The 17,593-nt window shown below is 38.8% G+C and overlaps 1 protein-coding gene and 1 pseudogene across 8 annotated transcripts in view; both read left to right on the forward strand.

Moving 5' to 3' along the window:
- The window catches only part of LOC111338018 (uncharacterized), a 114,639-nt gene that overhangs the window by 47,002 nt on the left and 50,044 nt on the right, over positions 1-17,593 (forward strand). For 2 of the 8 annotated variants that reach the window (XM_088747463.1, XM_088747467.1), the window contains exon 1: positions 15,371-16,741. The exons of the other annotated variants lie outside the window; for them this stretch is intronic. In XM_088747463.1, coding sequence (XP_088603589.1) covers positions 15,436-16,741 — 1,306 coding nt within the window. In that variant the 5' untranslated portion in view covers positions 15,371-15,435. Of the gene's footprint in view, positions 1-15,370; positions 16,742-17,593 lie in introns of those variants that run through there. 8 annotated transcript variants of the gene reach the window in all.
- LOC148737281 (uncharacterized) lies at positions 5,506-10,702 on the forward strand (annotated as a pseudogene).

The following is a 17,593-nucleotide window of genomic DNA, read 5'->3' on the forward strand; positions in this document are numbered from 1 at the left end:
TTAGCTGTTTCAAGTTAAAGTTGCCGCTGCGATATTTCCTATTCACTCAAGAGTGAAACAAAGAAACTGCTTTTTATTTCTAATCTAAGAACCGTCTTTTTTCACGTTAAATGCCGATTGGTTTAATAGCTCATCTAGTTTAAGATCATAAGTTCATATACTTTACCACAAGAGACAATAACTTTGAATGACTTTCATCGACCTGTAACGAATGATTACTTTAACTTTAAAACAATCACTGTCTCTTACCCATTACAACTTATCCAAGTAGGCTCTTCCATTTGCGATAAGGATATTATATGTGTTAAGTTTCAATTTGTTATTTGATGTAAACTGAACGATCATCTTCACTACAAAAAAAAAAAAATTATAAAGAAATTGAGCACTTTCAAAATTCCTATCGGTAAGTAATCATTTTCGCTTTGCTTCTGAAGGAGAATCATAAATTCTCGACACTGTGATAATCAACTAAGCAGCTAAACAAAATCAGTTCCATAATCTCTCAAGCCTATGATGTATGAAGAGTGCTTGAAAGTGGCAAACAAAAGGCTTTCTCCCTCCCTCCCCCCCCTCCCTCAATATCTCTGGTAGTACTATTGTTATTCCCCGACGAGAAACGAGCTTTCCATTCGGACAATCTGAAAATGAAGCCTGACGTATTTCTTCTCTCCTTCAAGCAAAAGTTTGCATGGCACTTGCATCCCTTCACCGTCGCCAAGATTAACAGGCATGCCTGTGACAATAACAGTGCATGAATTTCTATTATCCACTCTCAGAAAATAAAAGATTGTTTTAGCGAATCGTCCGCTCTTTCCCTTCTTCAGATGTCAAACAATGGTTTCTTGATCTTGCATCACACACAGAGCATATTTGTCCACTGGGTTATCGGGCTCTCTTCTGGTTGAAAGTTTTTCATTCACTGTTGGTTTCCAGATTTCCTAGTAGTCGTGATATCCCTTTATGTAAGAGTTAATCTGAACCGAAGCAACAGTACTTGGGAAAATTATTATTTAAGCAGAGCTTGATTTAGTAAATTCAAAGCTGGTATCTAGCAGTTTAGTGCATGCGTCTAATGACAAGGACGCGATATGAGTAAACAATACGCTAAAACCACAAAGCTTTTAGCGGAAGTGAATCACTTTGTCGGTATCGTTTTTCAATTTAGGCTTTTTACCGAGGTGCTTATTGCCATGTATTTCTGTGCTGGAGCTTGTGCGGTGATCAAACGGCTCTATAGAAAATGGAACTCAGTTTCGGCTGTTCACTAATATCGCGAAAATAGGGTAAATAAAGTTATGCAGGGGTATTAATTGGGTATTTATTTTTCACCCCTCTAATTCGAACTCCCGATAATTCGAACTATTTTGCTTTTCCCTAGAGACTTCCGAATTATAGGGGTTCAACTGTAGTTGAGCAATATGAATATAAATTACTTTCCTTATGTTCATTCACATATGGATAATCTGTTTACATTAGTGTTTATGCTACAGTTCTTGAAATATGCAGAGGACATAAATTCGCAAGTATTTGCTGAACTACCAACCTCTACAGTAGTTTCTGACACTTCTCTAGTACTTTTTGAATAAACCAACGACCTCGACAATGGGTAATTTTACCAGACGCTGCCTTTGCCACTCCTCGAACATTCCATAAGCCCATTTATTTTTGTACTGAGTGGACTTGAGTACCGCGTTTTGAACCAGATTGAACTCTTCTTCGGCTGTTTTTGCCTGCCGAAAACGTGACAACGCCATATCTCATGAAGAATGACGGCAAGATCAAGGCATGTATAAGTGTTCCGCTTTAAACAATGACGGTCCTCAGGGACTTGTGACACTGCTAAAATAGATACAATGAAATATATGAGGTTCATATATTTTGAACTGCATTAGGAGATACATATGATGCACGATCCTCGCAGAAGATAGTGCTATTTAAGCAATAGCGAAAATCAGACCTGAAAAAAATCAGGCCTGTACGGGATTCGAATCACTGACCTCTGCGAAAATCAGATACAATGAAACATATGAGGTTTATCACTTTCACGGGTTTATTACGAATCAACTTAACGGCCTGCTCCTAGTTGGCTTGTTAGCTCAATTAGTAGAGCGCTGCACTAGTATCGCAGAGGTCAGTGGTTCGAATCCCGTACAAGCCTGATTTTTTTCAGGTCTGATTTTCGCTATTGCTTAAACAGCGCTATCTACTGCGAAGATCGTGCATCATATGTACTGCTAAAATAGTTGACAACAAAGGCCAATAATTACTGAAAAAACAATAGCAATTCCGCGTACAATGCCAAAATCAGTCAGAATTTTTCCATTGTTCTTGGCTAATGATGCACGATTGAGAAGCAATTTCAAAAACTCGTGCTTCGTGTTTCATCGGGGTGTTCAAACACTCGTTTTCTCGTGTGGAAACCCCTAGGAAACACTCGCACTCGCACTGACAAGCATTTTGGGCTTTGCGGTTGGCATGCTGCTCAGTCTTTTAAATGCAAATTTTGGAGGATAAAATTCAGTACTTTGTGTTGGTTGGGTCTTTAACGCTGCCATGAAATTAAGCCCAATGAAATGAGTTCCGCTATACACCATAATCCTTGACCCAGGTCGTCCTTGTCAGAACTAAATTTAGCATTCCGTCCAGGGCAAACATTCTGCAATATGCTCAAAGGACATGTCAATTAAAAAATCGTACATTTTCTTTTCACATAGCTGTTTATAGCAAATATATCAAGTACACCAAAGGCACCATTCGTTTTTTCTCAAAAGTATATTTTCACCATATGAACCTTCAGGTACTGGAGGTCAAACGCGCATGAAATACCTCTAAGTCTCCTTCGCATCCTTTCTTTGCTGCTCTCGTCACGATTTTTAGACAATTACACTTTGGTTGAATATATTAATTTTTTTCATAATGGTAAAGCGTTGTGTCGTCCAGTTTTGTAGTAATTCAAACAAACTCGGGCACACAATGCATAAATTTCCAAAAGAACCACGTTTGAAGCGACAAAGTGTTAAATTTGTTCAAGTGAAAAGAGCCAATTTCGTCAACATTCTGTTTAAAGCAGTCATTTTTCAACCAAATGTTTTAAGAAAAGCTACATGGTGGAATTGGGCCTTAAAAGAGTTGCTGATCCCGGTGCTGTACCAACGATTCAGCCCCTACCAGAAACAAAGTCTCTTGAAGTAAAAAAGCGACCCGTGCAGTCAGCAGATAGCTAGGATCTGGAGGTGGCCGACCGAACTGAGAAACAACCGAAAAGTGAGCTCTCTAAAAGTAAAGGGAAATAAAGGGAGGCAAATAAGAAATTTCTAAAAACCTCTCAAACTGTCAGCCTTTTGACTGCCAAGTCAGCTCGCTATTATAGGGTCTCAAATTCATCCAAACACCACAACACCAACACGAAATGTAAAGCAAAGCAACTCTTCCTAGATTTATTCATTGCAAGCTCGCGAGGTGTGCGGACGAATATTTAATCGCTCCGTGTCACTGGATTTCTTCCCTCTAACTATGCCTAATCCGTCTGTTAATTCGCTTAAAAAAGAAAATGACAGCCTCAAACCAAGTGTCACAATGCTTATGTCTCCAGCAATGGCGGCAAAGCGAGTCGATCGACGATATCTCAGGACGAGACACTGAACACCCTGCAATTTTATGGCAAGTCTTACGATGACCTTCGCCTGGAAGCAGAGGCAAAAGTTAACAACAGCTCTGGTCACGCCTGAATGTCCTATCTAAAGGAGTGGAAGAAATTGGGAAATCCATCGAGCTTATCCAACGCTACAGCTATCAGTACAACGTTAAGATCGTTGGTCTCCCTGAAATAAAAGCGAGTGAGTCAGCCTCCGACACAACTACATTATGTCTTAGCCTCCTTCAAGCTGCAGGAGTTGAGGTTTTGATTCAGGATATCGATATCGCTCATCGTCTTCCCACCAGAAACGCCACTCCTGGAGCGATTCCAGTCGTTTGCAAGTTCACAAGAAGGATTGCTAAAGAGGTCACGAATGTAGGGAAAGATGCATGCCAGGTTACAGCTTCTTCGATTTGCTTACCTGCCGATTGCACACTAGAGAACGTAAAGCTTTTTGATCATCTAATTCCGCAATTACAACAACTCTCGCGGATACGAAAAAAATTCAAACTCGTAATGGCTTCAGGTTCTGTTGGTGCAAGAACTTCACCATCTATTCACGGCAAACCGAAGACTCTCGCCCTATCAAGCTCAAAACCCTTGACGACCTTGAAAGATTTGCTTGGCAAGAGAACCTACCTTTAAGCTAAGTAATCTGAATTCTGAAGTTGAGTAACCTTATTTGTAATTTAATTTGCTACTTCTATGATGGCTGACGAGACACCGCTTCAATCTCTCCTCCCTTTTAATCACTTGGATGATAGTTCCTGTAATTTAGCGATCTATGAGTTTTCTCAAGGCCCCCTGAGTTACGATGCTGACCGTCTTGAAACGTTATTAAGGAACTTAAGCACCAAGCGTTCGTGATTCACGGAGGCGAGCCGGAAGTGAGATTTCGAATATTTTGCCTACTGCGCATGTCAAGAGGTCGTCGTGATGCGTCACGGTGGCCACAAAGGCGCTTGTGGCCTCCGTGCTGATTTTCCACGACCGCGAATGGTCTAGTAATAGTAGTAGTGAACTTTATTTATGTGTCGTGTAAACCTAGCGCATAGCACTAATTGGGGACACAGGGAAAAGCTTTAGAAATAAGATATCTGGAACCTATTTACAGAATTATTTACCTAACCTATTAACAGTTAAAATTATTTATCAATGTCCTAGAGTTAAAATCAGCTATTACAGAGCGCACATTTTTTGCATCCACCGTCAATCATGACAGTCATGTCCGTTCTCCTGATTTTGCTCTTAAATCCGTGCAGGCTGTCTTTACTGCGTAACTCTTTTGTAAGTTTCGACCAGAGGAGAGGGCCATAGTATCTTATAGAGTGTTTACCATATTTTACTGTATTAAAGCGAGGGATTCTAAAGTCACCATTTCTTAGAGAATGTCTTCTATCGCAGTTCACTTCTGACATAAATAGTTCCTGTATTTGACAAGGTGGTAAGTTTTTTTTGCCTTGAACAAAAGGATTGCCTTGTCCTGGAGCCTTCTGTTCACCAGTGATGGAATCTCAGCCAGCTTCAGCAGGCCGTCATAAGAGAGTGATTTATCGTTGAAAACTGCTCTCAAGGCCCTCTCCTGTAGTCTCTCAACTTTACGTTTGTCTGAGGCTCTGCAGAAATGCGAGATGATACTGTAGTAGGTCAAGTGAGGTAAAATGGCAGCTTTAAAAAGTTGTAGTTTAGCGTAAGTGGGTATTCACGGTTTTCTTAGACGACTTAAAACTCCTATCTGTTGACTTGCCTTTTTACAGACTAAGGTAATGTGCTCACTAAAATTTAGTTCAGAGTCCAGGAGTACTCCCAACAGTTTGATAGATTTTGATTGTTCAATGTCAGTCCCATCTATATGCAGATTTATACTATTTTTGGCCTCAGTTTCAGAACCCATAAGCATGGATTGATATTTCAGAACATTTAATTGTAGCAGGTTTTCTTTGTACCATTTAGTAGCAATCTTTGATGTAAACACGAAGCTCGTTGCAGGTTTGTTTACATTTAACGTTTCCACCATTACAGCATCCATTTAACATGTAGCCAATTTTTTAATAAGTTGAATCGACATATTTACAGGGATGCTACACGTAGGCATAGGTCCTACCCACGTAAACGAGTTGTTATCATCCATCAATATACCATCACTTGGAGAGTCCACGCTGAAGGCTCGCGAGAGGGAAGTGGGGCTCCAAATTGAGAAGTTGGCAAAGGAAATGTCTGAAAAGTCTAGAAAGTTAAAGAAACCCTTGGAAGGATGAGAGTGAATAGGAAAATGTGGAGATAGGAGCGTCATATGACATGGGATGGCAAAAAAGGGGAAAAGCCCACAACAGCCTGACAGGTGCACTGCAAAATTAATTCAACGTATGAAACAATTAAAAAGGGCGCATTTGGATATGCATTTTCAGAGAAAGCTGCTGTTTTTTTTCTCTGGATTGTTCTTTAGCTTACTGAAAGTTCTGGTGTCAGCCAATAGTCAAAGTTAACTAACTATTTACATAACAAATAGATAAATAAATAAATAAATTAAATGTATCATTACTTTCACCACTAAGTGTTGGCTCCATGATTGGCCTAAAAACTGGTAAGGTGATTTGCTATGGTTCAAGGTCAAAAAGGTAATGAATAGAAATATATTTTGTCTACTAGCACCTTGTTGTAAACAACAAGAGGAATGTTTTTTTTCAATTTGACCAAAGGAGTACAGAATCATTCAACACATGACAGCACCATATTTGTCTCCTTGAAAGTGTTACCCAGGACCTTTACTCGTAATGTCTCTTGTAAATGTGTGCAACATGTGAAACTGCCAGCAGACAGTCAAAAAAGCCTGGCATACACGACTGCAGGCTCAACTAGGAAGGCTCGTCAAAAGCTATGGAAGCTGATGTTTGTGTTGATCTAGTCAAAAGGTAATTACTTACCAGGTATGTAGTAATAAAAATAAAAAATAAAATAACAATTATAATAATAGTTGTTAACATGTCAAATTCACAGCTCTATTGCTGCAAAGAGAGACTTGTGGAATCTGTTCTTATGATATCAATGTTACAGTAATGACACTTGAGACATAAACAGTGGAAAGTTTACGTCATTACCTTACACCCTTAGTAATAATGATTCAAAATTTGACAAGAAAACAAACATAAAAATCGGCACCTTTACTTTGAACATCACTATTTAAAAAATGCAGAAAAGAAAATACTTTAAGATAATGCCCAGGTGTACAGTAGTTTGAATGCCCTCACTTTTTATGGCACAAAATTTTATTTTTGTGATTTTACTCTGCTTAACAGTCGTGGAGAAAAAAAAGCAGTTGTATCTGTTTTTGTTGGGGATGATGACTCGTCCACCATAAGCAAAGTGAGGAAAAATGTTCAGCATGAGGTTGAAAAATGGTCAGATGTATTCCATGGTAAAAGATCCTTCGGTAGCTCACTATACAGCATCAAGACCCAAAACAAAAGCCTGACAGATATGGTGATACAGTATTTCCAGCGATGCTTTGGTTACGCAGTAAAGCAAAGTAAGGATGATGAAGGTGTGCGAAATGGTATGAAGTCTATTGTGCCCCATGCTTAAGGTGACCATTCTTCCTGTTGCGACTGGTGTGGCTACTTAAAAATCCTATGTCCTACAAACACAGAGGCCTTCCCCGTGGCAAGGATCTGATGAAAAAAAGCTCGAGGCAGGCCCTGGAAAAGATCATAGAAGTAAGTTCAGTGTACGTGTATGGTGGCACAGCTCGCTCCTCACAAATTCCCAATTCCAACCATTTTACATGTAGTGGAGTAACAAAACTGTTAGAAAATAGTGTTAGTGCTTATGATTGTATTCTAATTAATAACTGCAAGGGATAACGCTGTAAGTGTAAGACGACTATCAACCTCTTTCTCCGTTTCACAAGCTTTATGAGATACCAAATTTTAGTGAATAAAAACCATTTGCTTCTTCAATTTAGGTTTATGCTTTAAATGCCAAGAAGCTAGCTCCCCTTGGGTCGAGCCACGCAAATAAAGCACTCACCAACACTATAGGAAGCAAAGCTCCAAAGATTCGACACTACGGATCTAGTGAAAGCAATGACTTCCGTGTTGCATGTGCTGTTGGCCAAAAGAACTTATAACATAACCAAAGTAAAGCGCGCACTCTGATTGGTCAATTTAGCGTCCACCATTTGCCCATGAGTGTACGCTGCTGACGTGAGCAAATGCAAAGACTATTTTTCCAAGCGCGCTTGTTTTTTCTGCTCACGTAGGATTTGTTAAATAAAGAGGAACTCTTTAGCTACAATGTATCAATGTTATGTTATAAAACAAATGGTAAACTCCACAGCGTACACTATTGAGTTATGGATGCACCTAGGAGGTTTGCTAAGCACTCTAGAAGATAGGGTCGCTCGAGGCTATCGCCTCGAGCAACTCTTATGCTTCTTTCGATCGTGTTTAGCAACCTCGCGTGTGCATCCATGACTCAATAGTGTACGCTGTGGTGTTTACCATTTGTTAATTAGGCCATTCTTATGTTTCGCAGGTGAGCAGGTACAATATTGTGAGCATTTTGCACACTTTGCAATTTGTGTGATCCATTGGACATTACACATTATCCAATGTGTCCAGTGTTGTACTATCAGTACCTATTGGTACAAAAAAAAAAAAGAAACATCACTATATTATAACTTAGAATATGGTTTTCACTAACACTGGTGAATTTCTCTTAGGCTCTTATGAAGACACAACGATCGTCAGGTTCCAATTCTTTAAAGTTTACAAAGAAAATGGACAAGAAAATACTAAGTTTGAAAGAGAAACAGAAAACAAGACAGTACAAGAAGAAAAGAATTGCGAAGAAAGAGAAGCGGCTGAAAAAGACAAAACAGCTTGAGAATAGAGAAGGAAAACAGTATAGTTGTGAAATGGGCTTTGTTGGACACAATGCTGCTCAGGAAATTCCAGCACCACCTGCAGCCTCAAAGATTGAGAGACTATCATTAACCAAAGACTACCATCAAACCATATTTGATTTGGAAACACCTGGAAGGGGTAATTAGCTTTTCAGGGTGGAGTTTTGCAAAAAAGTAACAAAGTGAATATAACCATGTTTGTCCTAGCTGGGTATTTCTGAATGGCACACTAAAGAATAATTAACAACTATTCACCGAAGTGGAGGTGGTTAGTGATGAATATTTACCGACCGCGAAGCGGTGAGGTAAATATCCACTGCTATCCACCGACACTGAGGTGAATAGTTGTTTTAGTATATACTAAAACAGTGAGATAACATGCACCACCGTTCTTAATTTGAGTGATTTCTTTGCTTGTCACGGATGTAAACCGGGACACCATTTTTTCCCGAGTTGCTCGGAGGTAAATAGCAAAGGATATTCAGAGTTTGACTAGCCAATCAGAGCGCGCCTTCAATGCTATCCACTGCTTTAGTATATACTAATTATATTTAATCATGGAATTGTTTTTCTATTTTGTTAGATTGCTGAATACTCATCCTGCTAATTTGCATCACAAGTTTGTTTCAACATGCCTTGTTCTTAAAGAAAATAGGTGAGATGCAAATTAGCAGGACAGATATTCAGAAATCACTCCTATTTTTATTCTAGATATACGCCGCATAGATGCACTAAGCTTTTTTTATTACATTTTTCTTTGTAATACCTTTGTAAAATAAGAAGAAGGTTTAGAAGGTTTCTTTCACAAATAAATACATGGCAGCCCTCTAAGGGGCTGAATTGCGTATTTACAAAAATTGGAACAGAATATCTAATAGTATGACTAATGTAAGAATAATAGTAGGCCTAAAAGTGAAATTGAATACTGTAAAATGATGAAACCTATTATTAAAATTAATAAAGCTATATTTATATAATATCATGCTCAATACAAGATTTCATTAAAAATGTGTCCCTGAACCTATTTGCTTTACACCTTGGTGTTTGAAAACGCATGCATCGTCTTAGATGGTAAGACGACTTATGGGCTGAGGGTAAAAGATTTCTTAACCGGTTACTCTTATCATTTAAAAGAGAATTAAAGGTCTTCTTACAAATATTTTCATTGTAACGTTCAATGCTTGGTAGTTTAGTGCTGACTAAAGCATCGCTGTAGTCTATCCCCATTAAAATAATAGCCAGCGCCCTTTTCTGGACACGTTCCAGTTCCGTCTTGGGATACAATGGCAGCGAGTAATAGAACGCCGGTACCGCATAACTAAGTACAGATCGAATGGAAGTGCAATAGAATAAGACTATTTCACTTGTCGGGAGTCTCGCTATCTTAAGCTGCACCAAAAAATACAAACGTTTAGAGGCCTTGTTTATAACCTTACTAACATGCTCGTTCCATGAAATAAAAAGTAATAATTGGATTACAATATCTTAAAACAGATAATAATGCTGAGATCTTACAAATTGAAACAACAGATGGTAAAGATGAGTTCTCTATTTAAATCAAGCCTTCTAATGTAATATCACCAGAAGCATCTGCTGTGAACAAACTCGCCTTCCAAAGAGGAATACTGTTTTATGATAGGAAGCCAATCACTGATGCTGTTGCAATTGATCTGGCCCTGAAGACCTTTATTGAGTGGCTCAAATCAAGAATTCCTTGCATTTCAGTCGCACACAATTGCGAATCCTTTGATGCCAGGTTCTTGGTGCAAGAAGCAGAGAAAAATGAAGTCATGGATGACTTAGTTAAAACAGTTTCTGGCTTTACAGACTCTCTTTCAGCATTCAGGGAATTGCTTCTTGAAAGGAAATCCATAGCCAAGAAAACCCAGTACAAGATCTTCTGTGTAAATCCTATGAAGCTCACAAACTTCTCACAAACTTACCAAACTTCTCGTTAATACCCTGCAGCCATTCGTTAGAGGTACATCTCAGCCTCAATGGCCATTAAGTGTGCAAGCTCAGGTTTGGGTCTCCCTCCCCTGCAAGTGGTGTACCAAAGAGGCAAGGAAGAAGGGGTGAAGCAAGTTCTGATGGAGAGGTTTGACAACAAACCCAGAGTCTCCTCAAACAAGCGGGTGCTGGCGCAAATATGTCAGTACTAATAATAATAATAATAATGCAAGTTAAGATTGTGATTTGTGCAATTAATGTTTTGAAATAACTTTTGCACAGAAAATGTGGTAGTCAGAATGATGATCAGTGAGACACTTAAGTGCGGTTCTGAAGTATAAAAAGCAAATTTCAAAGTACAGTTCGTCTTTTTTCAGAGTATACTACATTGTACTGTATATATCACTCCTGTTAGAGTAATGGGTGAAGAATTCACATTTTGCTGTGCATAGAAACCAAACAAGACAACATACAAAGAAGAGGAATCAACAGTCTTTTCTTTAAGCTTCTTTGTCAAGCCTTTACTGCCCCAAAGCAAAACAAATCGAACCCTAGCTCACTGGAATTAACAAAACGCCAGCGCTACAAAATGGTTTCAACTACAGGCTTATAGCTTCAAAATATCATCAAATCTTGACTTACCTCATTCTTTGTTATTTTTTCACGCTTTCCAAGTATGAATTTCTGTGTTGGCGATATCAAGCACATAAAAACAACCGAAAACGAGCTTAATATCGAGTGCATCCTTCGAAAATGATGGGCACCGTTTTGTGTCTCGTCCCAGTCCCCAACGTGCAAATTCTCCATCCTGACTACTTTCTGCAAACCATGTCCACCTTTCACGGCAGTTTGTGAGGTAACAAGCACGGTGACACCCGATTTTTTTCTCACGTATTTGCTATGAAGAGTCTAATAAAAAACATATTTGAAGAAGAAAAAAAGTTTTATAGTAGAACATGATTGTGTTTTGGAAAATAGTTTCCTACTTGGTGTATTTTGGTCAAGGCGAGGACTTCAGGCTAACCACGAAACTGTCCGAAAAAGTGCCAAATCCCCACAACCTAGCAATCAAAAACAGCTAAAGTGAAGCAATGCTGCTTATTTTGATAAAAGAACCTTTAGTTTCAAAATAAAATTTTTTTCATTCAAGTTACCGAGGCTAAACTCTGTATGAAGGTGATTCGAATTTTTAACGCACAACCAATAAAAATACCCCATTTTAAGAGCCTGCTGACGCGTAAACAAGCACGGTGACCCCTTTTTTAATTACATTTTTTTAATGTTTATATCATGAATGTTAATTATACCAACTTTCAAAAAAAGTTTGAAAGTAGAACAATTTCAAGGGAATTACCTTAACCAATCAGAATTTTGCGGCCGCCAGCGACCGTAGAAATGAACCAATAGGGGCCTTTACTACAGGCGTTCCCTTTCCTCCCGCCCGACTCCACCGTTTTTCTTTTGCCGATCTTCCTCCTCCCCCGCCCCCTCCCCTTTATAAGCCTCCTACGCAGGCTAATGGCTGCACTCATGTCACTTATAACACGAATAAACTGATACTCTTGTGACATTACTGCAGGTTTCACCAGGTTATTAAAACTACCGACTCTGTACATTAATACTAAAGACGCTTTCAGTACATTACTAACAACTATTAGTATATCATTACTTCTTACACAACCTACAGTTATTTAGAACAGTTGATTGCACAGCTCATTATCAACTGTACGCTAGAGCCGATTTTTTCTTCACTTTGATTATTCAACCTCTTTATAATCCACAATAAACACTTTTGTTGCAAAGAGAAGTTATTTACCCCTTGAAAAAAATCGGTGTCATTTTATATCCGTGCGAGGTCCTTTACCTGCTTATAAAAACCACTTTCCTCTGTCTCCAAATTTGTTTCGTTGAAGAGTTCCAATTGGTTGCTTTTACCATCACCTAACACAGCAGCCAAATTTCTGCGCAGTGCAAGGGTGGAGATAATCTGAAATTGTCGCAACAGATCACCAGCGTACCCGTATATGTAGTTAAAGAAACTAAGGCTTAGTGTTCGCGAAATCTTCAGTTGACTTTTGGGAAACTTTTTGTTCCTTCTAAAGTTTTCTGTAAACGATTCAATATTTTTTATCCCGATTTCTCATACAATGGTTTTCTTTTAGTGTATTTTACTTTTATATTTTGCACGAAATCAAATTGAAGATACGTGGCAGCCAATTCCACGAGTTATGAAAAACACTGATTATTCTTGCCCGCTAAAGAGCTTCAGCCGCTGATGGTACCGGAGATGTAAGATAATTTAATAAAATCAATTAGTCAACGGACTTAGGACTGTTTAACATCGGATTGTAAACGATCGAAGCCGGAGCAACAAGGGCGTTGAGATTTTTAGATGAAAATTAAAAGTGTTCAAGGTGAAAATAGATGATAAAACTTAAGTTAATCCCATAGTGTTTTCGTCTCCCTTCGGAAGGTTGGTCCAGAAAGTATTACTAGGATGCTGTGGCTTAACGCATTACTGGCTATTAGCCAAAAGAGACCACGAAAAAAATCCTTTTAACTCATGACTATGAGAATACATAATGATAATAATAATAATAAAACATTTATACCGCGTCAGTATCCTACTGTTCAAAGGCGCCTACAGAAACTTTAACATTAACACTTAAGACAGCTAATATTAATTATAAAAGGCTTTTCTAAAAAGAAAAGTTCTTAATCTACTTTTAAAAACAGACACAGACTGCGCATTTCTAATTTCACTTGGCAAAGCATTCCATGATGATGGTACTGCTACAGAGAAGGATCTTGCGCCATATGTTTTCAAGTTATAGGATGGAGAAACAAGAAGGTGCTTGGATGATGAGCGTAGTTGACGCGATGGGGTGTAATATGTAAGCAAATCACAAATGTACGACGTTGCCAAGTTGTTAAGTGCCTTGTAGGTTATAAGTAAAATCTTAAAAATAATACCTTGATTAACGGGAAGCCAATGAAGATTGAAAAGAACAGGTGTAATGTGATCATGCTTTTTTGTAAGTGTGACGAGGCGCGCCGCGGCATTCTGGACGTGTTGTAGCTTTTTTATAGTGTAGCCCGGTAGGCCATACCAAAGGGAATTACATTCATCAGTAGGATCACTTGCTATCAGAACTAGTTATTTTCAGAATAAAGGCTAAAAGTTTCTAAAGAAACTGTGGTGTTGCGTCGGTGGGGGTAACAAGGTAATAAGGTTATATCAACTTAGTTGAAATTGTAAATTGGCCATCGAAATGATTAAAAAATCTGACGTTTCGAGCATTAACCCTTCGTCAGAGCGAAAGACGAGGGGTTAGCCCTTGATTCAGAACTCGTCAGATTCAGAATTCAGAACTCATCAGGATTTGTCAAAACCAATTCGTGAGAGCGAATGACGAAGGGTTAACTCGAGCGTTAACCCTTTGCTCTGACGAAGGGTCAACGCTCGAAACGTCAGCTTTTTTATTCATTGCGGTGGCCAATTTACAATTTCAACTGAGTTGATATAACCAAATTACCTCATTTAGTTTCAGAGCTAATGGCAGGAGAAAAGTTTGAAATTCCGTTTTGTATACCAATTATATAATTTTTTCTCTTTTTTTCAAGTGCAATGACGCGCATGCGTACGCAGACGAAACGCGACTGTACCCGACGTTCGAGCTGAACATCTGTGCAAGTGAGACAGAGTGTGCTGCTGCCGTTGGAGGGCTGTTCGGGCCTGGATGATTCAGGATAAAATGAAGATCAACGACGGTAAAACGGAGTTTGTTATAATAGAGATCAAACAACAGCTTAAGAAAATTCAGATTGACTCGGTACTAACGCCTCTATCGCTGGCAAGGAACTTGGGAACTTATTTCGATTACAATATCAGTTTATATCCTCCTATTAATTAATAACACTTGCAACGCAGCATCATTCCATATGCGTAACATCAAAAGAGCTATGAAATATCTTTCAATAGACACAATTAGAAATTTTGCTTCATGCCTTTATTACAAGTAGGATAGACTACTGTAACTGCCTGTTCTATGGTCTGCCCGCCAAGTCAATCAGCAAGCTATATAGCTACAGCGGGTAAAATGTGATGGCCAGGCTGGTAACAGGGTCGCCTAAGTTCTCTCACATCATGCTCCCAGTTTTGCGCTCCCTCCACTGGCTACGAGTCATAGAAAGAGTGCAATTTAAGCTTCTAATTCTAACTTTGGAGGCCATTTACGGGCCGGCACAATCCTATATTTTTAATTCAGTTCAAGTAATGCAGCCTAGTGCGTACTCATTACGTAGAAATAATGACGTCTGTATTCAACCTTTTACTGGTATATTACCAAGAAAACACTCGGCGACGGGGCTCACAGTAGCGGCAAGACAGCTTTTTAATGCCCTTCTTCGCGAAATTAGACACGAGAAGAATTTTCAATACTTCAATTTAAGATCCAAAACGTTTTGCTTAAGTCCTTGTGTGGTTAATATCATTTCTATACAGTCCTATTTTAATTATCCTTCTCACTATACTGTACCTAACTGTTTAAATATTTATATATAAACAGTCGTATGAATATATGTTAGATCTGGTTGTAACGCGCATTTGATAGTATTTTGACGTTAATTTGCGCTGTAATTATTAAATTATTATTATTCTCATTATTATTCGTATTATTAATTATTGTTGAGGGAGGGAAGGGTAATAGAATTTGACCTTGAGCTACAATTGATAACATCTGGAATATCTCAAGGTTTTGTCTGACAGGAAACAGATGAAAAATGGCTGATTCTGGCGTGACGTGAATTTTCTACTTGATCATATTACATGTTTGGAATTCCTCTTTGGTTAAGGGGGTTATCTGATAAATGTTAGAGTTGTTTTCAATGCGTAATCGCTTCGTTTCGATATTTTCCTGTTGGCGTTTTATCGAAGGACTCCAGTATGGGAGGAGCAGCTTCAATGCAACCATTTCATGTAAAAAAGGTTGAAAAGGTAGACGAGAAATATTACGTTGAGATAGAACATGTCCCTTTCGATGTTTCACGAAATATCAATGTTTTGTTTGTGTGTGACGAGTGGGGTTCTTCTAAAGGAGGTCTGTCGACTTTTAATCGAGAGTTCGCCGTGAATTTCGCGACATTTTCCAGCAACAACATCAAAGTACACTGCTATGTTTGTGACAGCAACGAGAGTGAGAGGCAAAATGCCATTGCAAATGGAGTAAACTTGATATTCGCCAAGCATCTTCCAGGAGCTTCAGACCCAGTGGAGGGTCTCAAAATACCACCGGATGAGCTTCGGCATCCCCATGTTGTGGTGGGCCACGGCAGGAAATTTGGTGTTCCTGCGCAATTTATTGCAAGTAGGGCAAAATGCAGGTGGGTGCAGTTCGTTCACGTTTACTGCGAGGCACTCGGGAAATTTAAACAAGACAGGCCCAACTCCGATGCAATTGCTGAAAACGAAAGGAAAAATAATCTGGAATTAGAGCTGTGCAAAAAAGCAGATCTGACTGTTGCTGTGGGTGCAGGACTTCAAAAGAAATTCGCACGACGAATTAGGAGCATTAAAGTAATCACTCCTGGAATATTTAAGAACTTTGATATAAATCCTAAAGACGTGAACGAAGATGGAACCGGACAGGAATTCGGAGTTTTCATGTTTGGCCGTGGAAGCTTTGAGGACTTCTTATTGAAGGGTTACGATGTAGTTGGAAAGGCGATCGCTTCACTTGGAAGGAAATTTAAACTAACATTTGTTGGTGCACCAAAAGACGAACACAGGAATATAGAGACATGGTTTTGTGAGGAAACAAACATAGCACGCAATCAGTTAACCATTCGTCGATATTGTGGTCGTGAAGAAATGAAGGAAATGTTTTCTGAAGCAGATGTAATCGTCATGCCATCCCGGACTGAGGGATTTGGCTTGATTGCTCTTGAAGCGATATCAGCCGGTGTCCCAGTCCTCATTTCCACTGAGTGTGGAATATCCAAAGCTTTGGAGGAAGTGGATGATGGTATCATGTCAGTGGTCATTGATTCAGAATTACCTGAAGCGTGGGCAAAGAAAATCCGTGAGTTGTCAGAACAGTCACCAGGTACAAGAGAAACCAACGCTATACGGCTCAGGGAAAATTATGGGAAGAAATACGACTGGGAAAGAGAATGCAAGAAATTTGAGCTGATGATTCTGGATTTGATGAAGAAGCCTCGAAAGTCTCAAGTGATAAATTTCTTGTTGTCAGGTTGGTGTTCTCTTTGAATGCATACATATTATTGTTTTTCTGTAATGATTATGATGGTGATGGTGATGGTGATGATAACATAATCGTAGTCTGTAGTATTTATAGCTATTATGTTGGAATGGCAATGATAACATTGATATACAGAAAACAGCTAGTAATAAAAGACGTTCATTACCAATCTTGAAAAAATCCTGATATTTCAGAAGAGAGCTTTATGGTAAATTTGCTTCTCTAGCAACTCTGAGCATGTAATGTCGCTATTTCTACGATCAAATATTCTTCCTATTGATATGTTCTATTAGTGTAATGTCAGAGCTGAGCAAAGAGCTTCCAGCAATCTGATTGGTCCAGCGGTTCCTTATATGTCGCAATATAAAACCAATCCATGCGGTTTATATGCTAAAATAAAATGTTAATAAATGTTACTAAAATGTTATGATTTTAGAAATTTCTCTGTTGTTCAGCTCTGAAATTATACTAAAACAATTATTCGCCTCAGGTTCGGTGAATATTGTCGGATAATCCCCTCCACTTCGTCTCGGGGATTATTCGATGATATTCACCTCACCTTTGGCGAATAATTGTTAAATATAAATCGGTTTTGGTGTTTTGATGTATTATATTGGCTAAGATCTTGTACCTCTAAATCTGAAGAAATTACTCACTGGGCTACCTTTGATTCACTCTTACATCAGAGCTACGGCTGCTGATAAATTTCATCTAATTCATTCATGGACAAAATAGCAGAACTTATCCTTCTCAATGCTTGGAGCTAGAAATAGGAACAAAATCTTAGCCTTTGTAATCAGAACCTAAGCAATCATTCAAAAAACACCTTTAGACTGAATTGTT

Source organism: Stylophora pistillata, chromosome 2 (genome assembly GCF_964205215.1).
Source record: "Stylophora pistillata chromosome 2, jaStyPist1.2, whole genome shotgun sequence".
Classification (NCBI taxonomy): Eukaryota; Metazoa; Cnidaria; class Anthozoa; order Scleractinia; family Pocilloporidae; genus Stylophora; species Stylophora pistillata.